The sequence below is a fragment of the Rana temporaria genome, chromosome 3, assembly GCF_905171775.1.
Source record: "Rana temporaria chromosome 3, aRanTem1.1, whole genome shotgun sequence".
Lineage (NCBI taxonomy): Eukaryota > Metazoa > Chordata > Amphibia > Anura > Ranidae > Rana > Rana temporaria.
In genome coordinates, this window is record NC_053491.1 from 106,070,103 (window position 1) to 106,096,642 (window position 26,540).

Below are 26,540 nucleotides of genomic sequence, written 5' to 3' on the forward strand. Positions count from 1 at the left end.
GCCCTGCACACACATATACATACATACATACACACACACACACACACACACACACACACACACACACACACACACACTTTGTTGTTTAGGGTTCCAAGTAATTTTCTAGCAAAAAAATATTGGATTTTAACTTAAAGTGGAGGTTCACCCTAAAACAATTATCCAACATTACATCCAGCATACTAACGACATGTACAGTATGCAGGTATTTTATTTTATTTTTCCGCCGTACATACCGTTATATTGTTATTCCCCCCCCCCCCCCCCGGCTTCCGGGTTCTGATTCACGCGGGACTGGGCGTTCCTATCCCTGGGTTGGATGATTGACGTCTGGTGAAAAACTTCCCATGGTGCATACGGCGCGTTACCAGCTTTCCGTAAATAGCCGACCTGCGAGTCGGCGCTATACGGCACCTGCGCCCGCAGTGTAGAGCTGACTGCACAGGCGCCATGTAGAGCCGACTCGCAGGTCGGCTATTTACGGAAAACTGGTGATGCGCCTTGGAAAGTTTTTCACCAGACGTCAATCTAACCCAGGGATAGGAACGCCCAGTCCCGCGGGAATCAGAACCCGGAAGTCGGGGGGAAAACAATATAACGGTATGTACAGCGAAAAAAAAAAAAAACCTGCATACTGTACATGTCGTTAGTATGCTGGATGTAATGTTAGATAATTGTTTTAGGGTGAACCTCCACTTTAAGAAACACGTGTCAGAAAAACATTTAGGACTTAAGTAGTTAAACTTCCTGCATTTACACACAGAAGTTTGATCCAAGAAGGAAGTTAGTTACAATGTTTCATGTTGTTTAAAACTTCCCAGATGTTTTTCTTTACACACACGTTTATACCTTTGATCCAAGAAGAAAGCATTAGTTACAATGTTTCCTGTTAACCACTTCCTTACCGGCCCATAGTGAAATGACGTCCACAAAGAACCTCTGCCGTTCAGAGTGGACGTCATATGACGTCCTAGGCTTTGTGGGGGGGATATCTGAATGATGCCTGCAGCTAGAGGCATCATTCAGATATCCTTCTAAACTGCCGGCGATTCTGCACAACGTAAGAACGATCATAGCGGCGGTTCCGCCGCTAGATCGTTCTTACAGGCGGCGGGAGGGGACATCCCCCCCCCTCCCGCCGCCATCCGGTGCTTCTCCGGGCTCTCCCGTGCCATCGGGGGCCCGGAGAACGAATCGTCCGGCGCTCGCAGGAAGCATAGAGATGACTGGTGACCAGATGGTCACCAGTCATCTCTATGACCGTCGGAGGACCCGGGCGCGATGTGATGACGTCACGCCCGGGTCCCGTAAGTAAACAAAGCCGCGATTGCGGCTGCTAAGCAACAGCAAGCATGAGATCGGTGAATTTTTTTTCACTGATTTCATGCTTTCCAGCCTGGAGGAGAGATGTGGGGTCTTATTGACCCCGCATCTCTCCATAAAGAGTACCTGTCACACACATTCCTATTACAAGGGATGTTTACATTCCTTGTAATAGGAATAAAAGTGATAAAAAAAAAAAAAAAAAAAAAAAAAGTGTAAAAAAAAAGAAATAAATATATAAAAATAAAAAAAGAAATAAAAATTTCTTTTTTTAACGCCCATGTCCCCGGTAGCTTGCGCGCAGAAGCGAACGCACACGCAAGTCCCGCCGGCATATGTAAACGCCGTTTAAACCACATATGTGAGGTGTCGCCGCGTGCGTTAGAGTGCCAGCAACAATTCTAGCACTGGATCTCCTCTGTAAATCTAAACTGGTAACCTGTAAAAAATTTCAAATCGTTGCCTATGGAGATTTTTAAGTACCGAAGTTTGGCGCCATTCCATGAGTGTGCGCAATTTTAAAGCGTGACATGTTAGGTATCTATTTACTCGGTGTAACATCATCTTTCATATTTTACAAAAAAATTGGGCTAACTTTACTGTTTTTTATTTTTTTTAATTCATGAAACAATTTTTTTCCAAAAAAAAGGCGTTTGAAAAATTATTGCGCAAATACCGTGCAAGATAAAAGGTTTCAATGACCGTCGTTTTATTCCCTAGGGTGTCTGCTAAAAAAAAATATATAATGTTTGGGGGTTCTGCGTAATTTTCTAGCAAAAAAATTATGATTTGTACATGTAGGAGAGAAGTGCCAGAATAGGCCTGGTATGGAAGTGTGTATAACTGCCCTGTATGGAAGAGGTTAAAAACTTGGTCAGATCATCACTATAGGAATCTATTGCTTGCCATGTACAGAAATGGGTTGTGTATATTTATATATTTAGTATATTTACTATAATCAATTACCTCTCAACATTAAACTTGAGATCAAAACAATTACGTCAGATGCTGGTAACTGACATCTTGCATTTACCATGATTACATCTGCACTTACTATACAAACAGCAAATGCTCATATAAACAAGTGTAATGCCTTTAAGGAGCTTAGGCTGGCCAGAGGAGTCCGTTTCTGCCATTTAACTCAAAAATGTACCCCATTGCGAATTCTTCCCGCTCGGTCATTGTATTCCAACGGCGAGGAGACTTCCCCCGTTCAAATGTACAGATCATAGCTACACAGTCTGTAGCCTGCAGCGCTGATCAAGGAGCAATTTTCCAACAGGGCAGTTGAACAGAAGTCAATTCAACCACAGTGGCCATACACGGATCGCAATTTAGCCAGTCCTTGCTGAACCTTCGTGATCACACACACCAGGGAAAACTATGGGATATCCTTTCAAATCAACTTTGTCTATATTTTGGGGGGGGGGGGGGGGGGGGAAGCTAGACATATACACAAACTAAAAGTTGCATTGGGGAGAATTGGCAACATTTAATTTTCTATTTTTTCCACCCAAGCACCCAATTTGTTTCCAGAGAGGGAGGAGACAGGAACAACAAGTGCCCAGAGGCGATTTAGTTTGCATGTGCCACGCTATATAAGTTTTCATTCATTCAATCATGGGGTGCCTTAGTATGAAAATAGCGAATTTAGGAACAAAAAGTGCCACTTGGCCACACCCCCTTCATGTGCATCACTACTGGTCTCCAACTACGATGAAAAAAGTGAGGCACAGGAAGGAAACAATTGCACATGAGAAAATTAAGTTTCCTTTGTAATCTATAAGCAATTAGCCAAGTAAAGGCAACTGCGTGAGCAAGTATGTTGGCAGCTTTAAATTCTACCATGTTGAATTTGAACATGCAACATCCTATTCGGTCTACAAGATCAAAGTCGTAAATGAAAGCAGCCTCACTTAAATGGCATGGTTTAGAAATGTGCACCATGTCTCCCTCTGCTCCAGCCCCCCTACACTAGCCTGTATGTGTCGTACACATGCACGCTCATGTAATTATATGTCCAGGTGTGGAAGCACATGGGCACACCCGTAGGACCCCATACTGAAGTGTGCATTATATATGTGCTGTGACCACAGCCATTATATCACGACAAATCAATACATCAAAAATAAAATAAAAATATATGTCTCCTCCAGATGGTCCACTACACTCTGCCCAAGCAACCATCTGAATAGAAGAAGTGTTACAAAAAGGAGATTGATAGAAATCGTCATGACAGAAACACAGATAAAAAAAGGAAAGGGAAACAAAGGGGGGAGATTTACTAAAACTGGAGCACTCAGAATCTGGTGCAGATGTGTATAGTAACCAATCACCTTTAATGAAGTTTGAAACCGGAAATGGTAAAAAAAATTACAAGTAAATTCAAAGCATCAGAGATTCCATACTGCTGTAGTAGATTACAAAACAGGCAAAGCAATTAATGGTGCAGAAATTGGTTCATAATTTCAGCACAGTACACTACGAGGAACCTTATGCAAATGTTTTAGTGATGCAACGCTTAACGTAGGAAGAAAACAAAAAACAAAAACACACACGAAATTGTATACCCAATCACAAATACTACTAGCTAACATTCACCAAATTACATATAGAAGGCTATGGAAACACTGAGGCACTAAACAATAACAGGAGATATGGACTTACGAATGGAGACCATGGACTCCACCTTCTACTTGGGCAGACATGGTTCTCTTTTCCAGTTTGAGTTCTCCAGAATACATCATAGAACTGCAAATAGAGCAAATGGCTACAATCAAGCTGTGTTAGCTGCAAACAAATATCAAGAGCCAATAGCACTTAAAGTGGAGTTCCACCAATAAATATAACATTACATCAGTAGTTTTAAAAAAATGTCATTAGTCTTTTTTTTTTTAGATGTCTTCAAAGTGTTGTTGCTAGGCAGAATAGTTAATCTTCCCACTTCCTGCACCTAGGTGCTTAATGCTTCCTAACCTACACCGCACAGACTCCTGGGAATGTAGTGGGTGTAACTTTCCAGGAGTCTGTGCACTCCCCAGTCTCAAAGAATCATGTGACTTGGACAGCACAGGTGCTGAAACCTGATCTGACACTGCTTGTGCAGCACTGAGCATGTGCGAGACCTGAAAGGCTGAAATCCAGGAAGCCATACAGTCTGGCTTCATGATGCCCACACTTAAGATGGCCCCAGTCAATTTCTATTTTATAAAGTGTCTAAATGCTGTAACAACCTAACAAAACGGACCTTAGTTTACAGACTAACTTTACTAGAATACATTAAGCTTGTGTATTACAGGGGTATTTATATTTAAAAAGTGAAATTGTGGCCGGAACTCCGCTTTAAATAGGAGTACAGAAAAGAAAAAAAAAACAGGGCCAAGAAGGTGCCTGTGGCAATCCCAACTGCTGCTCATCTTCCCTTCAGTAATGGCAATTGCCCCTGGAAAATTCTGAAGATTACACAAGTGGGCAAATTCTCAAAACCAGAATACTAAAAAAAAAAAAAAAAAAATTCACTGAAGTAGCGGTGTCTACTATAGTGATTTCCAGCTTCCAGGGACATCGTCCAGGTATGGTATGGTATATATATATATATATATATATATATATATATATATATATATATATATATATATATATACAAAAAAAACACACACACACACACACACACACACACACACAGGTCCAATGGGCACCAATAGAACAATATAAAAAAAAAAAAACGTACAGTGTCTTAAATGAAAATTTTCAAATGCTTATTATCAAAAGCAAAAAAACAAACTTGATTAGGGATTTGCCAAACAAGGTCAGTTTGTACAAATAGGTATACAAGGAACATATCCAATATTACGCGAAAGTAAAGAGCTGGGTACACATAAAATAAACAGCACATGTATTAAAACAGCGAAACTTACCGTAGTACGGAGAGACTTTTGGCCCCTATGTCTTGACAGCCATGCTGAATGCCTGCAATTAGGTATGGTGCAAATTTGTGGATGGACCCTTTGTCTTGAATGGAACCAGAAACTCCTTGGGCCACTTTTACTTTATCCCCTTCACTAGAGTTTAAAAATAAAATAAATCAAGATTATACATATGAAAATTTATATATATATATATATATATATATATATATATATATATATATATATATATATATACACACACACACACACACATTATAATATGTATGTATGTATGTATGTATGTATGTATGTATGTATGTATGTATGTATGTATGTATGTATGTATGTATGTATGTATATATATATATATATATATATATATATATATATATATATATATATATATATATATATATATATATATATATATATATATATATATATCTCTACACACACACACACACACACACACACATAACACCCCCCGCCATTAAGCCACATTTCTTTGTATGTTGTGTTACAAGTGCAGCTTCCCCTTTTGGGCGGAGATTTGCTTTAAGTACAAAAGTCCCATTTTCCACCTCATCTCATTTAGTGAGGGACACAGGAATTCAGAGGCTGTTGGAATGTCTAAGCAGTCCAACTGAGGGGAGGGCAAAATCGCAACAAAAAACACTAAAAGACCCATTAAAAAAAAAAAAAAAAACGCTAGAGAACTGGGGACCGCCTGCAGCTCAAAACAGATGCCAAAAGAACCTTATAACTGAAGTTGGCCTCAGATGAGGGCTGAACATCCGCCAGGTAAAACTTTGAGAACTTGTGAATAGAACACCAGGCGACAGCCTTGCAATGCTGGAAAAAACGCTGCCTGAAACCAAAAGGTCCAAGAAGTTCTCAGACCTAGTAGAGTATGCCTCGGCAGGAAAGCTTGATCCTCAAAGCTTCCACCGCTTTTCCGGTTCCTCCCCCCTCCGGTGTCACATTTGTAACGTTTCAGCGGGCAGCAGATACCTGTCTAATACAGGTAGTCTGCTCCCACTTCCGGGCTCAGATACCCGAGCCACCCTTGGGTATCTACGCCCCTTCTCCCCCCGCCTGTCTTCTGGGAGACACACAGGTCCCAGAAGACAGCAGGGACCAGTGAGAACACGCAGGCTTCACTTCCTGATTCCCTTACCGAAGATGGCAGCAACCGAGAGCCGAGGGATGCATACAACACAAACTACATTCAGGCAATTGTGAGAGAACCCTGTCTGATGAACTGGTGCTTGGAGAGAGGATGAAAAAACAATGCCCTGCTTGAGGTGCAAGGTTGAAACCACTTCAGAAAGAAAGATCTAGGCTTCAACACCACCTTGTCAGTGTAGAAGACTATAAAGGTTTTACAGGATAAAGCTTCCAGCCAAGATACTCGTCTCACACAGGTGGTGAGAACAAGGAACACAACCTTGTGAGAGTGGAGAAAGGGAATGACACTGACAGGTTTCAGATTGTTTTTTGAAGTAACAAAATTCACAGGAAAGCCAGATTAAAGACGCTTTTGCTGGCCATCCAGGAGGTACAGGAAACTGAAGACAGCATGCCTGTATTAGGTATTTTGTTCAGCCACCCCACCATGCAATCAAACGCGCACCTCTACCACACCCCTCTCCCAATCACAGCCCGCCTCTAGAATATCCTGCATCTAGCCTTAGGCTATAAAATCTGCACAGTGTCCTGTAACCCCCACTCCCACTACAAGGAAGAAGAGATGCATGGCCACAAAAAACAGGGCTTTTTAACTTTGTAGGTAAGCAAAAAACTTGCAGTGCCTGCAGCATTAGATCTGTATTAGATAGGCCAACAGTGATGGCGAACCCTGGCACCCCAGATGTTTTAGAACTACATTTCCCATGATGTTCATGCACTCTGCAGTGTAGTTGAGCATCATGGAAAATGTAGTTCTGAAAAACAATCTGGAGTGCCTAGGTTCGCCATCACTGGTCTATAAAATTGTATGTTCACAAATACATTAAGTTATACAGATACCTAAAACGTGTTCATAAAAATAAAAAAAAGAAGGATCAAAAATATATTTATACCCATTATTGGATGAATTAAAAAATTATTTTCTCCTGAAATAAATCAATCACATAACAGGTGAAAAATTAGGCAACTGAAAATACCTGAAATATCTCTTCTGACTACTGGTATTTTTCTCCATGGCATCGAGCGAGCCCATCCCTCTGTATTTCTTTAGCCTCACACCATCAGAGAAGAAATATTCACCAGGTGCTTCCGTGGTAGCAGCCAGCAAGGAACCCATCATTACTGAACAAAAAAAACACAACAAGATCTCAGTAACAAACAAATATTTACGGTTTGAAAAAAATGTAGTGTGGGTGGGTGTGCGCGCGCACACGCACGTTTCGTCACATAAAATTCAAAGTGATAGGTTTTCTTCCTGTGCCCCCCCCAACCAATTAAATCGTAAAATGCCTTTTTTTATTTACTGATGAACGGTTAGGTCCGGTTCACACTGCTGCGCTGTAAATTTGGTCAGTTTTTTGTGAAGAAGAACAAGAAGGTCAAGAAGGTCAAGAAGGTCAACTTCCTGTTTTTTGGGGAGAATAGTGTGGTGGAATTTGCACATATGTGAACCCATCAATGTGATACTAGATTGATTTACATTGATGTCTATGGAGACTAAAAGCAACGCAGTAAACTCACACAAGACCCTTTTTATTGCATCGCATTCGTAGAGGAATCGCAACGCATGTATGTGAATGACCGCCATTGAAAACAATGACTTTATGGATGACATTCAAATTTAAAATGGTTTTGACGCATCACATTCGGTATGAACTTGCATCAGTGCGAACCAGGCCTTAGGGAGAAGACAGATACTTGTTCAACTAAAGTTGGTGGTTCTCTCCAACGTACCTGTAGAGGCCCCTAGAGCCAAAGCTTTCACCACGTGTCCAACTGTTTGAATCCCTCCATCTGCTATAACAGGGACACCAAACCTGCGCGCATACTCTGCAACTTTGTATACTGCAGTTCCCTGAGGTCTGCCACAAGCCATTACTGTAAACAAGCAACATTAGATTTAGAAGATTTAAGCATATGCAAGTTAAAGAAAAAAATAATAATAATATTATATATAAAATACAAAAGAAATTGTAAGTTATTGACAACAGCAATTTCCTGGGGGAAAAAACCCACCACTAGATAAAAAAGTAAATCTAAAATTTCTAAACAGTTACAAATAATAATAATAAAAAAAAAAAATGCATTGTTTAATTTCAGACACAAGAGCAGAGCTATGCAGCCCCTTTGTTGTCAAATTGGCAGGCTGTGTCCTTAACCGAAATGTTCGGTCGGATGGATGCCTTAATCACAAGTCTGGCAAAACAGAATCCAAATTGTCTGCCATGTAAACATGTGATTTACCATTTTCCTCACCTTCCTGAGTGATGCATATAGATCCACAACCCATTCCAACCCGAAGAGCATCCACACCAGCATCAATTAGATTCTTGGCTTGTGCTGCTGTTACAACTAATGGACACAAATATAAAAAGTTAGTCAGTATAAAAAAACAAACAAATAAACAAAAACACACAAATAAGGCCACATATACATAACATGAATGGTTTGACACTGAAAAATGCACCAACATAAAATCCCAGCTTGTTTCCATGCCCATAAAAGCAGCAGATGGCATGTACAGCCAGCCATAGAGGTAAATAATAGCTGTACACGCTTGCACTCAGACCTTCGCCAATGCTTTTGTGCATTGATGTAAACATGTGCATGACATTCACCAAATGCAGAAACCTAGCATTCAGGGGGGGGGGGGGGGGGGGGGGGGGGGGGATACAAAATTTGCACATGTGCATTTTACAGCAATGCACAAAAGCATTGGTGTATATCCACGTAGAAGCCTGTCCGGTCAATTCTATGGTAGGCAGTGTGTGCCACTTCTGGATCCCTGGGCATCAGAAAACTCCCAGAATTGTTTGCATTTTGTTAGCTTTAACCTGTCCATGTGCACAAGGCATTAAGGGCCAGATTCACATAGAATTCTGGCGGCGTAACGTATGTGATTTACGTTACACCGCCGCAACTTTTCAGCGCAAGTGCTTGATTCACAAAGCACTTGCCTGTAAACTTGCGGCGGCGTCGCGTAAATCCGTCCGGCGCAAGCCCGCCTAATTCAAATGGGGAGTTTATCATTTAAATTAGGCGCGTTCCCGCGCCGAACGTTCTGCGCATGCTCCGTTTGGAAATTTACCGCCATGCTTTGCGCAAAATTACGGCGCCCCGACGTGTTTTTTGAACGGCGACATGCGTTACATCCTTTCGTATTCCCGGACGTCTTACGCAAAAAAAAAAAAAAAAAATTTAAAATTTGACGCGGGAACGACGGCCATACTTTAAGATGGATGGTCTAATTTTACACCACCTAAATAGCACTCGTAACTTTACGACGGAAAAAGCCGACTAGCGACGACGTAACACAACAGTATAAGCAACAAATTGTGAAATCTGGCAAACATACATTTATCACAATCGGCCAAGCAGCTTTAGAATAAAGCATAATCCAAGATAAACAAACTCACCATTTCCTCCTACAACTTGCAGATCAGGATACTTCTGTTTGATGTAGTGGATCATGTTTATCTGATAAACAGAATTGCCCTGAGAAGAGTCCTATCAGAAAACAAAAACAAAAAACAAAAACAAATTATCTACCCAATAGAGCCCACTGGCTAATTCTATAGAAATCACGAGAAGATTAGTGATGTATACCAGTACTACAACATCGACACCAGCTTGTGAGAGAAGATCGAGCCGATACTTGTCATCTTCTCTGGTCCCAATAGCTGCACCACACAGCAGCTGTTTACGGCAGTCCTTGGAGGCAAGTGGGTAGTCACGGTTCTTCTTCAAATCTGTCCTTGCAATGATGGCCACCAATTCATCACTGTCATTTACTATGGGCAGTTTTCCTAAGGTTAAAAAGGTGGAAATAGTTAAAGTGTGCATTTTGTTGCTCCACTAACACACAGCAAACAAGCCTCACACGTGTAGTCACTTAGTAGCGATTTAGTAGAGCCAGAAAAGTAAGGCATGAATGTAATGTTACTTAGATCAGAAGCTGAAAGATGTAGAGAACACATGTATTCTAACTAGCTGCCAAAACTTGCTTGCAAATACCTTCCTCACTCATTTGTTTTTAACGTTTTTTTTTTTTTTACAATGCGGTGGGTAAAAAAATCAATTAAAAAAAAAACTCACACACCACTTACCTTTACAAAACCATGTAATGTAACAATTCTACAAATATAATACATGGAAAATACAGACATTTGCTCCAACTGTGAACTCAAGCAAAGGACTGTAAGCAGCCTTTTAACATTATCTTCTCCGAGTTGGCTAAGCAAGGTCTTACCACCATGATCCATTTTGGTTGCGTTTGATGGAATTTGCTCCTCTCCCTTAATCACAGGGAAAAGCCATGGGGTAGTGATGGAAAGTAAAATGGTATCTGGTCCAGGCTCGTGCTCACCTTTTATCAATGAGTAATTTAAAATGTGCACATAAGACAAACAAAATCATGGCACTAAAAAGGGTCTAATTTTCCTAACCAAGAACATCACCTTATCCATTGCCCTGGTAAAAAAAAAAGTTCCCAACCTCTTGCCGACCAAGAAACGCACATGGGTAGTGGCAAAGAGTTCCACACGTGTGTCCTTAGCGGCAAGGGTTTCAGTGCTAAAAGAGCACTCCTAGCACAGCGACTGGTCTTTTAGTTCTGATCAGAACTCAGTAGGATGGGCTCCTGATAGCAAGGTTATCGTTTTAATGTAATAAAATAACTTGATTAGTTCAACTATGTGTTATTAACCTAAAATCGGCTCTGATAAAATTGCTGTTTTACTAACCTGACAGCTAATTTTGAATAGGAAACCTTACATTTTGTTTGCAAATATTAAATGATTCTAACTACCAGCAAGAATAAGTCCTTACATTTAAAGAGCACCTGTCATTTCAGACCCATCACGGCAGCCCCCGTTAGCGGGCATCCACCCACCTGCTGCCGCCACGTCTCTCACCTTGTTGTGTCACTGCTGGATCACCAGCCATCCCATTAAAGTGAATGTGACTGTCGGCGAGTCAGCAGCGGGTCAGAGGAGGAGCCGCTGTGAGACAGAGATGACAGTTGCTCTTTAAAAAGACTTGATTTTATGTCATGACTTTAAAAGTTATGATTTTAATCAACTTAATTTAAATCAAATCCACCCTAGTCCCTTATGACTAAAAGGACAACTGCACCTTTAACTTATTACTGAAAGATGACCCCCCCAAAAAAAAAAAATTCTTAAACCAGCATTATAGACACTATACCTTTGTTCCACATAAAATTAGGATTTTGCCTTTAGGCAGAAAGACAAGAAGTGAGGTCATGGTGCCATAAGTGGGCAGGGATCTGTTTGAATATTTTTTATTTATTTTTTCCCCTATAGGTTTATCTTTAAGGGCTGGTTTACACCACAATCCCCACACATGCAGTGTGCAGTTCCACATTTGCATGCATTTGTAGTGCGTTTTTTGCATTTAGATACATTTGTGGTGCGTTCCAGTAGGTTTATGTGCGAAACAATATTTTACTAGAACTAGGACTACAATGTGAGCTATAAAGATACTGTAGTACCATTAGGCATATACAGTGTTGCATTTCTCAAAGCAGTACAAGTCACTTCCCATCGTGCTGAATGCTTCTCCGCCAAAAATATTTCCACAAGCCATTTGGTCATTTAAAGTCATTAAAAGATGCAGGTGCTGGCCGCATGCAAATATGCAGCCCGTCAGCAGCTGGGCCTTGGCACTGAGCAGCTGCATATTTGTGTGCATTAGGGAAAACCTCGCTGTGCCGAGAGCACGCGCCCTGCTCCCTCCCGTCACTTGACGAAAAAAAAACTCCCAGTCGCTGCTTGCGATCCGGATATTTCTGCTCATCCAATCACGGTGGTCACTACCTTAAACCCCGCCCCTGGTATGTAAAACCCCTTTAAGGGGCTGGCGCCCGCCAGCTCCGAGGGGGTTAAGAAGCTAGATTTATTGTGCCAAGTAGTTAAACTGTGCCTCTTGCATTGCAGTTATTCTTGTCGATTGGTTATAATATAACTACTAATATAGCTTATTCCATAAATAACAAACTCGTGTAACACTGTGGGGGTTATTTATGAAAGGCAAATCCATTTTGCACTACAAGTGCACTTGAAAGTGCAGTCGCTGTAGATCCGACGAGGACATGCAAGGGAAATAAAAACCAGCATTTTACCTTGCACATGATTGGATGATAAAAATCAGCAGAGCTTCTTCCCCTCATTTCAGAGCCACCCCTCAGATTTACAGCGACTGCACTTTCAGAGCTTGTAGTGCAAAGTGGATTTGCCTTTCGTAAATAAACCCCTAAGGCTCCTTTCAAATTAGTGTGTTGTTTCCAAAGTCGCACGATTTCCTGTACCACTTTGATCTGCATTTACATTCTCTGGGATCACAGTCGCACCAAAAGTTGGACTAAGGTAGTGCAAGAAGCTTTTCTGATGTCGCACTGACTTCTGTAGTGTCAGTAGGAAAGCCTCTAATATAAATAGATTGAATTCTACATGTCCTGAAACTTGGTGTCTCACAAATGGGATCCCAAGTTGCACAAGTATGAAAGGAGCCTTAGGCTGCATTCACACCTGAGCGTTTTGAATCGCCATGATTCTTCCTGCGATTTCAAAACACTCTTTAAATGAGAAATCACACATTTCAGATGCCATTCATTTTAAATGGCACCTAAAAAAAAAAATGCAGTCCAGTTCTGGCACTATAAAAATCGCGCTGATGCCTGTCGCCTGAAAGAAGCTCTGCATGCTTTTTTTTAGGCAACAAGCTTCACGCAATACAGATTGCAGCACGATTTATCTCACAACAATCGTGGCAGAACCACGTTTTAAAGCAACATTAAAAATGAATGGCATCTGAAATGCGTGTGGTTCGATTTGTAATTTTAGCAGAGAGTTTTAAAAATCGCTGCGATTCAAAACACCCAAGTGTGAATGCAGCCTAACAGAATGTTTCAGCAAGTGAGAAGAACTCTTTTCTGGAAATGGCATACAGAGCCAAAAATAATTCCTTACCTTTCTTACTACGCTGCAGGATTTCATTAGCTTCTTTAAGAGTGACTCCGGAGGGGGCAACAACCAGTTCATCTCGCTTGGTCATTACCTGCAATATAGAGCACATTTCATTTTAAGGTTTGCGCTACATTACACTGAACACCAATAGTCTGGCCATTTCTAATTTTCGTCCTTTGAACTACAGACACATAGGCATTCAGATCAGGAGAGCAGAAAAAGTCAGAATTCCTCATCCACAACCTTATTATGGGACATCAATTCATGCTCTGAACAAAAGGGTCAGGGAAACCACTAGGGAACACATTCAGAAAAATTACTTTGGTGACAGCTTACAAAAACACGTACTGTACCATATGTCAACAAAATATATATAAATAAATTAAAAAACTGAAATTTTTACTTTCTCCCCTTTTGAAGAAATAAAAATGTGGTCCCATAAAGCATCACCACTTATCAAAATGCAGTTATACAATATTTTTTTCAATGGCAACCAATTTTATCATCTGAAAAAAAAAAATCTACTTTATTTTGAAATAAAGTGGAAAATGTGGGGGTTCAAGTGGATTTTATATAGTATAAAATTGCATATCAATGAAATCCCAGTTTTGGGGAGAAAAAAAAAAAAAAAAAAAGGAAGGGGGAAGACCATGTTCAATCCAGCTATACTGCAGCATTTCCTATTCTAGTAATTGACATTTGTAACAAAGCCAATGCATTGGTACTTTCTTGGTGACATCGTGTACAAACATCTTTATAAAATGACCCATGAATAAGCGAACTGTCCTGACCCACTGTGACACCCCAGCATTTTATACAGTACCTCGCTCAGATAAGTGGTGTAGTCCTTCTCGGTCAAAAAGTCAACATCTCTGGAGGTGACGATGCCCACCAACTTGCTTCCCATTTTTCCAGTTTCAGTCACTGGCATGCCAGAAAACCCGTGTCTGGTTTTAGCTTCAAAAACATCACCCACAGTATGTGAAGGACTCATTACGACTGGATCGGTAATAAAACCTTGTTCAAATTTCTGCAGAGGAAAAAAAAAAAAAAAGGAGACAAGAAAGCCATGCAAGAATGTTAGTGGAGAGGATGATAAAAGAACCCGTACATTACATTTGTGCCTGCAACTGAGTCATTTAAATTTAGGCCCTATACGCAGACTTTCATCCAGGGCTGCGAGCAGCCACGAATGGCAGTGGGAGCCGTCAGCCTCCCATGGCATTCAATGGGGCGTACGCCAACAGCTAATCGCTGGGAACCCTTTTTGGGTCTCCCTCATCAAAAATCGCCAAAAACCCAATTTGCAAAAAGGCAAATGGGGCTTTACAGCCATCAGATTCTTCTACTGAATAGGACAACCCCTGTTGGAGGTATTAAAATAGATTCTCTCGCTGAATTTCCATAATCATAAAAAACGGACCTCAAGAAGCAGAGCAGATGCCCAAAGAAGCTCAAACAACAGAACTCTAAAAATATATTTAGAAAAAAAAACAAAACCTATACAATTACTTTTCTCATATAGATTTATACAGCCTTTATATCTTTAAAATCAAAGAAAAGAAACCACACACAAAAAGTAAATACAGTTTTAGAACGTATGTTGTATTTTACAATGTGTAATTAATAAATAAAAAAAATATATATATATATATATATATATATATATATATATATATATATATATATATATATATATATATATATATATATATATATATATATATATATATAAAAATAAAAAAAACACACACAACACACACACACACACACACAGTAGGATTGTAGCACACAATCGACTTTTAAAATGAAGGGTTGGTGGTAAGGTTAAAAAATGAAAAATTGTTGTTTAAATAACTATTAAAAAAAAAAAACGCTGATCGCCACCATTAGTAGTGAAAAATTTATTTTTTTATAAAAATGCAATAAAACTATCCCCTTTTTTGTAAACACTATAAATTTTGCGCAAACCAAATAGATAAACGCTTATTGAGATTTTTTTTTTACCAAAAATAGGTAGAAGAATACGTATCGGCCTAAACTGAGGGAAAAATGTTTTTTTATATATTTTTGGGGGATATTTATTATAGCAAAAAGGAAAAAATAGTGATTTTTTTTCAAAATTGTCGCTCTTTTGTTTATAGCGCAAAAAATAAAAACCACAGAGGTGATCAAATACCACCAAAAGAAAGCTCTATTTGTGGGGGGGGAAAAAAAGCCGCCAATTCTGTTTGGGAGCCACGTCGCACGACCGCGCAATTGTCAGTTAAAGCGACGCAGTGCCGAATCGCAAAAACTGCCCCAGGTCCTTTACCTGCATTTTGGTCTGGGTCTTAAGTGGTTAAAAAAAAAAATGTAACTTTACTGAAAACCACATCAAAACCAATCACCCCATTCAATGATACAAGCAAATCATAACCTTTCCTTTACAAGTGGAGACATAAAGGGGAGAAAATTTATAAAAACTGAGAAGCTGTGCATGGCAACCAGTTTATTCAGTTAAGCTTTGAAAATGAAAACTAGAATCTGACTGGCTGCCATGCACAGCTACTTAAGTCTTGATAAACTCCTCTCACAGTGTGTAATTGAATTGGTGTACAGGAACATGCAGCCACAGTAGTGTGAACCCAGCCTGAGACAAAGACCTATTTAAGGAAGTCTTACCTTCACTTTGCGAACTTCATTGGCTTGGAACTCTGGAGTACAATTGTGATGAATAATACCTATACCTCCCATTAACTGCAATACAAGAAAAAAAAATTATTGTGAGAGCAAAAAAATAAAAATAAACCACACATTGTGTAACAAGTTTCACATACAGATTTAAAATTAAGAAGCTTTTACCTCCTCCAAGATCTCCTAAAGTGGAGGACAACTTCTCCGAAACTGTTTAATGTGTCCGCTAAGGGCAACTCGGGTGCCATGTACATGAACTCTGCCAACAAAGGCATAAAGACCCCAATTGGTCTCTTCTGTCATAACTACAACTCACCGTCTGTCAGCGGTAATGTACACCGAGACACACTTAAGGAGCTCAGCATACTTGTACAGCACTGCTCTGTGCCATGAAGCCACTCTCATGCACCTATATGGAAGTGATCGTCATTTTCTGTCAATCAAGCAGTCCGAACCTGGAAGACCAGGAGAAGATAGAAGTGTCCATGACAGTCATGAGCGCTAAAGCTGCAGTGCTGGAGGGGACCACTTGAGATGCCAAGTCTGCCATAATGTACTAAAATGTTGTGTATACAGTGGAACCTTGGATTAGGAGCATAATCTGTTCCAGGAGAAAGCTTGTAATCCAAAGAACTCGCATAGCAAAGTGAGTTTCCCCATAGAAGTCAATGGAAAAAGAGAATTATTAGTTCCACATTGGCTTCTATGGCATGAAATACCGCATGCGGCCAGAGGTGGGGGGGAGCGCGATGGAGAGACTCGGAAATCATTCAGCTGCCTTTGGAAACTGCGTTTTTCCCTGAACGGCTCTGATCAGCTCCCCCGCACCTCTGGCCAAATGTGGTACTGCACACCGCAGAGGCTTGAATCTTGCAAGACAACACTCAAAAACCGAGTCACGATTTAAAAAAAATATTGCTTGTATTAAGAAACCCTCGTTAACAGCGTTACTCGCAATCTGAGGTTCCACTGTACTAGTAAAATTATGGCATAAAGCTCCCAAAAGCTGCTTTAACACTCCTATGACTTAATAGTGTTACTAAACCCACAACAGTAAAATCAGTCTGTACATGCAGTAAAGCATGCTTGTTATACTCCCCGTGGAAAAAGGCAGTTTGATCCAGTCTTCTCTGATCCTCCACAGTCCCCAATACATCTCCTAACAGTACAGAGCTTTGGGGGGCACTCTGCATATGCTCAGTTTGGTGTGCATCGCTAGAGAGTTTATTTTTATTCTTGGCAGGGAGCATGCGATCAGTACTGTCAGGAGTCCTGCAGCCTCATTAAAACTCCTATAAGCTTTAACCAGTGTTTGGTCAGACACTGATAAAAGTCACAAGACTGCTATATACTGCTGATGAGTAAAGTTATTTAGCAGTTTACATTTACTAAAATACCGTATTTAACGGCGTATACCACGCACTTTTTTTGCCCTGAAAAACAGGGAAAAATCGTGGGTGCGCGATATACGGATACCCGCGCTTTGTTCGAACCACTGCGCCGACATATACCGAGCGCAGTACACTCGGGTATAGTCGGGCAGGCTCGGCTCCTCTCGCGGTCACGTCGTGTGCGTCCTGTACGTTGTTTATGCGAGAGGAGCCGAGCCCGCCCGACTATACCCGAGTGTACTCCGAACCGGACGAGGCCGCCGATGGGACGCGCTGGACAAGATACCGACGAGGGGCATCCAAACTAAGTTTTTTTTTTTTTTTTGCAGGAATCTTCCTTCAAGTTCAGGGGTGCGCGCTATACGCCGGGGCGCGTTATAGCCCGATAAGTACGGTAATTGAATTTCCATGTTCTGTGGTAGACCAGAGGTCCTGGGTTTAGTAACACTCGAACAGTGTGTTAGACAGGTGGGTCTGAGAATTAGTACACAGAGGGGGGCACTAAAACTGGCACACACAGAATCTGCCAAACAAGCTGCTGACTAGGCCTGTGCTTTGAATTCACATTGGAAAAAAATACCATTGTAGGTCCAGTTCACTTCTGGTTTGTTCACTTTGTTTCCAGTCAAGCCCCGATGAAGGGGGCACTTAGACCCCAAAATGTGTTGGATACTTTTTGACATGTACCCCTGACCTTTAATGGAAGTTGTAGCTGAACCTCTTGGCAGTGGTGTGGCTCTTCCATTTCAACCATTTACATCAAACAGAACCTGGTGCAGCTTCTAGGTTTTAGTGTCAAAACTTGATTGAACAAGCTTAAGTTTTAAAGCCATTGGTTACCATGCATGGCTGCAACAGATTCTCTGCGCACCAGTTTTAGTAAATCTCCCCTGCAGTGCATGCCAAGTTCTCTGCTGCGTGGTTAATTTACGTTCTCATGGCAAAGGACAGGTTACATTTACACTTAAAAAAGACATCGCTCCAGCCACAACTAAGCATGAAGAGTCTTAAATCTGCTTCAGTCCCCCCCCCCCCCAAACTATACATATAGTGTTAAAAACTCCTGCATATTCAGATTTCCATAGTGCAAAACAGAGTTTTATATTTACCGCCATTGCAATGGCCATATCCGATTCGGTCACAGTGTCCATAGGGGAGGAGATTAACGGTGTCTTCAAGGTTATTTTACGAGTCAAGGCAGAAGTCAGATCCTAGAACGCAAAAAAAAAACAAAAAAAAAAAAATACATAATTCAGAAAATCGACACACACACACAGTGTATCGGGCATTAAAATCTTGGCCAGTGCAGCAGGGACCGGACAAGATTCAATCCATGTATGGGTAGGCTTAATGAGCTTGGGTACACCCAGCCTGGAGGATTTTACATGCGATTATTGCAATAACTGTTCTCCTGGGGATATCTTGCAGGGTTTACATGACTGATATTCTATCATATTTAGGTTCCTTTTCCGGCCTTGCTCAGGGCAGACAGAGCAACGCACAAGCGGCAAAGTGACAGGACATAAAGATGTGCAAACAATCCTGACAAAAAATGGTTTAGAGTGAAAACAAATAAATGAAACTGAATAGTGTATATTGAGCCATTCTGTTAAATGCAACAATCTGACCTGGTCTTCAGAGAGTGATTGGTTACAGTGGGGCATGCGTTCTAGATGACCCCTTTTGGCACCAGTCTGTGTTACTCCAGCTAACATTTGGAATGTCTCTGCAGACCAACATCCATTAGGCCAAAAACATACGCAGTTTTGAAATCCACCACAAGGTGGTAGCAAAACACCAAAGAGTATGTCAAGTACATCATAGTTTCCACTTCAGTTAAAGTGGAGTTCCACCCTGAAAGATTTTTTTTTTTACACCAAAAATCTAAAATAAATAAATAAAAAAAATATTTTTACTTACCCGAAATGGCGGTTGCTATGCGGAAGTCCCTAATCTGCCTCTTCATCCTCCGCGGTGGATCTTCTTCCTCGTCCTACACACGGTTTCTTCTTGTGAATGGGGCGCGCTGCCTTCTGGGAACTATGTGTATCCCAGAGAGCAGCTGACAGATTCACAAAGCGCCGCGCTGCTCGCGCATTAGGAAACGGGCAATGAAGCCACACAGCTTCACTGCCCGTTTGCCTTACTGTGGATGGTGGCCCCTGGAGCTGCCAGAATCGAGGGATCGGCCTCGGCGGGGCCGACATCGTTGGCGACAAGGACAGGTAAGTGTCCCTATTAAAAGTCAGCAGCTACAGTGTTAGTAGCTGCTGACTTTTAATTATTTCTTTTTTTTTTAACCGGACCTACACTTTAAGATTGCACATGACAAAAAATAAAAAATAATATTAAATTTTTTTAGTAGGTTACTTTTTTTAAATCTTACTATGTCCTATCTTGATAAAATTAGGGACATTACAACCCAACGGTTTTCCTGGGCAGTTCAGGTTGGCACACAATGGATCAGCTCCTCCAACCCCAAAGCTCTACATAGCAATTTAGGCTTTAGCATCTCAAAAATCTCACTTTGTCCTACTGAAGCTCTTACTCAATTGTGCTTTAGTGCAACACACAGGTGTGCCACTTCACAGCCAGGTTTAGTGTTGTCCTCGGCTCCTCCGGCCACCGGTGGGGCGCGCCCGCCGCGTCACTGGGGTGCCGATACGCGTGCCTGGCTGCCGCGATGTCTGCCAGGTACCCGCGATCGGCCGTTACACAGCCAAGGATGTGGATCTGTGTGTGTAAACAGATCCACGTCCTGTCAGGGAGAGGAGACCGATGCCGTGTCCCTTGTACATTGGGACACAGATCGGTCACCTCCCCCAGTCAGTCCCCACCCCACAGTAAGAATCACTCCTAGGGAACACATTTAACCCCTTCCTCGCCCCCCAGTGTTAACCCTTACCCTGCCAGTCACATTTATACAGTAATCAGTGCATATTTATAGCACTGATCGCTGTACAAGTGTGAATGGTCCCAATAAAAATCAGATTGCCACCATTATTAGAAAATAAATATAAATATATATATATATATATAAATATATATATATAAATATATATATATATAAATATATATATATATAAATATAAATATATATATATATATATAAATATATATATATATATATATATATATATATATATATATATATATATATATATATATATATATATATATATATATATATCAAATTTTATTTATTTATTTTTTCCCATAATTCTATCCCCTATTTTGTAGGCGCTATAACTTTTGCGCAAACCAATAACTATACGCTTATTGCGATTTTTTTTTACCAAAAATATGTAGAAGAATACGTATTGGCCTAAACTAAGAAAAAAAAAAATCGTTTTTGAAAATAAAATTCGGATATTTATTATAGCAAAAATTAAAAAAGTGTTTTTTTCCCAAATTGTCTGTCTTTTTTTGTTTAGAGCGCAAAAAATAAAAAATAAAAAAACGGCAGAGATGATCAAATACCACCAAAGGAAAGCTCCATTTGTGGGAAAAAAAGACGTCAATTTTGTTTGGAAGCCACGTCGCACGACCACGCAATTGTCAGTTAAAGGGACGTAGTGCCGAAAGCTAAAATTTCGCCTGGGCAGGAAGGGGGTGTATGTGCCCAGTAAGCAAGTGGTTAATATCACTTTCACACAATATTTAAAGTGGTTGCATAGATCAGGTGTCGACAATATCCGGGCGCCAGGTCGCAATTGCGACCAGAAAATGTGACCTGGCGCTTGCCGGTAATTGAGGCCGCGGCCTCAATTACCGGCAGCCGCGATGGGGAGGTGGTTGCGCACGGAGGCACAGTATCCCGTGTCTCCGTGCGCCCCCGCAACGGCCGGTAATCTTCCTTCTGTCAGCTGGCGCAATTTGGTGGTGGCCGTTGGCATTACAAGTTAAACAGCAATTCTAAAATGTCATTTTTCACTGCAATCTCCTTCCCTCTAATTAGAATAAAAAATATATATAATGTTTGGGGGTTCTAACACCCTAGAGAATAAAATGGCGATCGTTGCAATACTTTGTCACGCCGTATTTGCGCAGTGGTCTTACAAGCGCACTTTTTTGGGGGAAAAAAAAATTACACTTTTTTTAATTAAAAAATATGACAGCAGTAAAGTTATCCCAATTTTTTTTTTATATTGTGAAAGATAATGTTACGCCGAGTAAATGGATACCCAACATGTCACGCTTCAATTGCGTCCGCTCGTGGAATGCCAACAAACTTTTACCCTTTAAAATCTCCATAGACGACGTTTAAAAAAATCTACAGGTTGCAAGTTTTGAGTTACAGAGGAGGTCTAGAATTATTGCTCTCGCTCTAACGATCGCGGCGATATCTCACATGTTTGGTTTGAACACCGTTTACATATGCGGGCGCTACTCACGTATGTGTTCGCTTCTGCGCGCAAGCTCGTCGGGACGGGGAGAGTTTTCTGGCTCCTAACTTTAGCTGGCTCCTAGATTCCAAGCAAATTTGCCGTAGATTGATTACTAGTGATCCAATGTGTGCTTTATGATTTTTAAAAATACAGTAACATTTTAGCCAAGCCAATATAGTCTATTATTTTACCATAAGCTAAATCATTATGACTCGTACATAATAATAATAAAAAAATAAAAAAGCTACTCACCACTTCATCGGCTGTAAAGTCAATGAATCCAGGTAGAATCAAAAAGTCACTAAAAGAAAAAAAAAGAATAAAATTATATATATTATGTCAGAGCAGAAATTAAGCACTGAATGTGTAGGGAGGACAGCAGAAAATATCACCATCAAATTTGGGAGAAAAATAAAAAAACTATGGATACAATTTTCATGCATATGGAAAGTCTAATGCTTTAGTGGCGACATCCACTAGCTAGAATTCTCAATTTGCCCCATTTATCACTGCATCATATTTAGGCATGCGAGCACTACTCCATAATAAAATGCTAGCCCTGAAGAACAACCTCTAATGCACATACGCGCCTGGTCTCAAAGAATTTGTGCACTATAACAAATATGTAGGCTGTATAACTAGAAAATGCTGGTTCCCTGGCTGTCAAACTGATCTAACCATTTCAATCCTTCCACAGCCAATGACCTGTTTGACAAGTATGCAGGGTCAGGTATTCACAAGCTTATTCTGGATCAATGGTGCAAATATGTTGACACCAGAGACAACCAGCATATAATAAAAAAAAAAATATATATATATAAATATATAAATATATATATATATATATATATATATATATATATATATATATATATATATATATATATATATATATATATAAATAAATAATAATATTATTAATAATCTTATTTTAGTAATATCTGATCACCTCAGCGCTTTATTTTTTGAGCTATAAAACTAATAAAATAAATAAATAAAAAATCCCCCAAAAAAATAAAAATAATTCCTTCCTCAGTTTAGGCAAATATGTATTCTACATATTTTTGAAAAAATTAATTAAATCGCAATAAGCGTTTGTTGATTGTAAACGCTATAACTTTTGTGCAAACCAAACTATGGGATAGATTTTATGGTATTTTTATTATAATTTTTTTTTTTTTACTAGTAATGGCGGTGATCTGAGATTTTTAGCGGGACTGCGACGGGCATATCGGACACGTGACACTTTTTTGGGATCATTGATATTTATTAGGGCCGAAACAACTAATCGATTATGAAATCGATTACCATTTTCATAATCGAACAGTAACATAATGGGGTTAAAAAATAAATAAAATTATCCCTTTATGGTACAAAAAGAGCAAATTGCTACTGTAAATATTACTTTCACGGTCCCACAGTAAAAAAATTAACCCCTTACAGTAGCAATTTGATCTTTTTGTACATTTTTTTTTTTTTTTTATCCCATTAGGTCACTAAACATCTCAGGCCTGGGTCACACCCTTTTTTGTTGCTTTTTGCAGAAACACTACAGTTCTTTTACATGGTTTCCTATGGGACACGTTCACATCTGCTTTTTTCAGCTGCTGCATATTTGGAAAGGGCAAAACGGTGCCATTTCGTTTTTTTGGTTCAATATACTTCAATGGAGAAGCTGCAGAAATGCATATAATGCAATTTTGCAGCAATTTGTGTTTTTTAATCTACCCAACAACAAATTGGGCAAAAAAATAAATACAAAAATAGTAAAAATGCAAATTGCAAAGTTATTAACTGATTAATCGAAATAATAATCGGCCAGCTAATCGATTATGAAAATAGTTAGTTGCAGCCCTAATATTTATATTGCGATCAGAGCTAAAAAATAGCCACTAATTACTGTATACATGTCACTGGCAGGGAAGGGGTTAACACTAGGGGCGATCAAGGGGTTAAGTGTGTTCCCTGGGAGGTGTTGCCAACTGTAAGGGGCTGGGCTGACGAGAGAGCTGTTCCTAATCACTAGGAACAGACGATCTTTCTCCTCCCCTGACAGAACGGGGATCTGTTTGTTTACACTGACAGACCCCGTTCTGCCCGTTTCTGGAGCGATCGCCGGGTGGCGGTGGACAGAGTCCGCCAGACCCGCTGGTTGTCTCCCCAGCTCACGAACAGGAGCACCCTCAAATCGCTGTGTACACCCCCAATCGTGCAGGGGAGCCAACCTGCCACAGTAAAACTGCGGCGGGTGGTCTGTAACTAGTTAAATTGCACTGCAAAGAATGCATTTGTCATTTGAACTAGAATGCGGTGCGATTCCTGAACGAATCACATTGCCTGCATGAAAGTTGCAGCGGCAGCTAAGGAGCTCAACTGCACTTTGAACACTCCATTCTTATCGACACTCTGACCACATTGCACCTCCAAAACAAGAAAGGTCTTTGCTTACCCTAAAATTCCTGTACCAGTTTCCAACATTTGAATCCAAACAAAGAAAAATATCCAGCTCACTTCCCAGCCAGCCTGCAATAAATCGAATTGTCCTGCCTAGCAGTTCATGTTAAAACCAGGAGGTTTAGTTTGCACACATTTGCACTTTAGTGTATTGCAGTCCCAACTATGATTTTTTCCAGAATTGGAGCACATATATAAGAATGGGCTCCCTCCGGACAAAATTGCCCTTAACCCATCAATTATTATACATGGGTTCCAACTTTGGAAACTCGACATTTATAGGAGTTAGGACTGCAGTACACTAGGGTGCCACGAAGCGGCCCTGCAGCTTTACACATATACAGTAAAACCTTGGTTTGCCAGCATAATTCGTTCCAGAAACATGCTTGTAATTCAAAGCACTTGTATATAGGGCTGCAACTAACGATTATTTTCATAATCGATTTGGCCGATTATTGTTTCGATTAATTGGATAATAGCATTAAATAAAAAATTGGCATTTTTAAAAATTTGGGGCCAATTTGTTGTTGGGCAGATTACAAAACACAAATTGCCGCAAAAACACATTACATGCTTTTCTGCAGCTTCTCCATTGAAGTACATCGAACCAGAAAAATCAAAATAGCACCGTTTTGCGTTAAGTCCTCGCCCTTTCCAAATACGCAGCAGCTGAAAAATCATGGGATGTGAATGTGTCCCATAGGAAACCATGTAAATGACCTGTAGTGTGTTTCTTCAAAGAGCAACAAAAAACAGAGGTGTGACCCAGGCCTGAGATGTTTAGTAACATAATGGGGTTAAAAAAAAAAAAAATAAGTACAAAAATAGCAAATAATCGCTACTGTAAGGGGTTAATTTTTTTACTGTGGGACAGTGAAAGTAATATTTACATTACATTTTTAACACCATTATGTTACTGGCCGATTAATCGTTTTGGCCCTACTTGTATATCAAAGTATTTTTTTTTTTTACAGAGTATAAAAGAAGCGAGGCACCTCTAAGTGTAGCAATATGTTGCTAAATGGTGTACCATCATCAAATGTAACCAGATTGCTACACTTAGAGGCTCCTTTTTTTATACTCAGTTGTGACATGACGCTACTCTTATATCAAGACATTGCTTGTATAGCAAGACAAACATGTATTAAAACATTTTGCTTGTCTTGCAAAACGCTCTCAAACCAAGGTTTTACTGTATTTGCTAATTTATGCAAACTAACCCCCTGGTTTTAACGTGAACAGGACAGGACAATTCAGTTTATTGCAGGCTGGCCGGTAAGCGAGCTGGGAATTTTTGACATTCGTCACCATTCCTCCTTGCTGCAAAGGCCAGTTATAGGTTGGGCTATTTGTTTGTACGCTTTATGAATTTCCCCCAACAATGTTTTAATTATTCTAGGTTCTTTAATTTTCATGTCTTCTTTCTGCATATTTGACAAAAAGTTATAACAATAATAATAGCAATGAGAAATAAAAAAAAAAATAAGTGGATTGTAATAGTGGGAAGCACATCAAGTATACGTGAAGTCTTGAAATAACAAAAACTGCCCGAGAACATAATGTACATAAACAGGTTTGCAATTACTGGGAACACAAGCCATGAGGACCAAGCTGCAAGAAAAGCAGATGGGCTTTACTCAGCTGGGTGCCAATGGTATGTGCTGATTAATCTTTAGATACAGATATACACACACACACACACACACACACACTAAAAAGCCATCAACAGCTGAAAGACAATTATTTCTGCAGGCCTCCATTTTATGTCATAGCACCAAGTATCATCCTGACACCATATCAATCATGGTGCCGGGATAATTGAAGCACTAACACCAGCCATTGCCTCGATATACTGCCCGCGAAAAGCCGCATCCCCCCCCCGGCATAAAACACTGGGCCGGTTCACCTCACCGTCATTTCAGACCATCATTGCAAGCCCACCCTCACCAACATTGCAAGCCCCCCTCACCATTGCAAGCCCCTCACGATTATTGCAACCCTCCCCCTTCATCATTATAAGCCCCTCATTGCAAGCCCCCCCCTCACAATCATTAATTGCAAACCGATCATGATCATTGCAAGCCCCCCCCACCTCACCATCATCTCATTGCAACCCCCCCTCGCCATCATCATTGCAAGCCCCCCCCCTCACAATCATTAATTGCAATCTGATCAAGATCATTGCAAGCCCCCCAATCATCATCCCCATCACCATTGAAAGACCCT

General features: G+C 40.3%; 1 protein-coding gene across 4 annotated transcripts in view; it reads right to left on the reverse strand.

The window, feature by feature from the left end:
- Positions 1-26,540, reverse strand: part of IMPDH1 (inosine monophosphate dehydrogenase 1) — a 63,135-nt gene that overhangs the window by 12,170 nt on the left and 24,425 nt on the right. For 3 of the 4 annotated variants that reach the window (XM_040343203.1, XM_040343206.1, XM_040343205.1), the window contains exons 3-14: positions 22,113-22,161; positions 18,582-18,683; positions 16,070-16,144; positions 14,229-14,435; positions 13,409-13,496; positions 10,026-10,225; positions 9,836-9,926; positions 8,664-8,771; positions 8,154-8,297; positions 7,397-7,541; positions 5,241-5,384; positions 3,991-4,074 (exon numbers count right to left, since the gene is read on the reverse strand). In XM_040343203.1, the coding sequence (XP_040199137.1) occupies positions 3,991-4,074; positions 5,241-5,384; positions 7,397-7,541; positions 8,154-8,297; positions 8,664-8,771; positions 9,836-9,926; positions 10,026-10,225; positions 13,409-13,496; positions 14,229-14,435; positions 16,070-16,144; positions 18,582-18,683; positions 22,113-22,161 (1,437 nt within the window). The remainder of the gene's footprint in view (positions 1-3,990; positions 4,075-5,240; positions 5,385-7,396; positions 7,542-8,153; positions 8,298-8,663; positions 8,772-9,835; positions 9,927-10,025; positions 10,226-13,408; positions 13,497-14,228; positions 14,436-16,069; positions 16,145-18,581; positions 18,684-22,112; positions 22,162-26,540) is intronic. The other variant, XM_040343204.1, reaches the window with a different exon arrangement.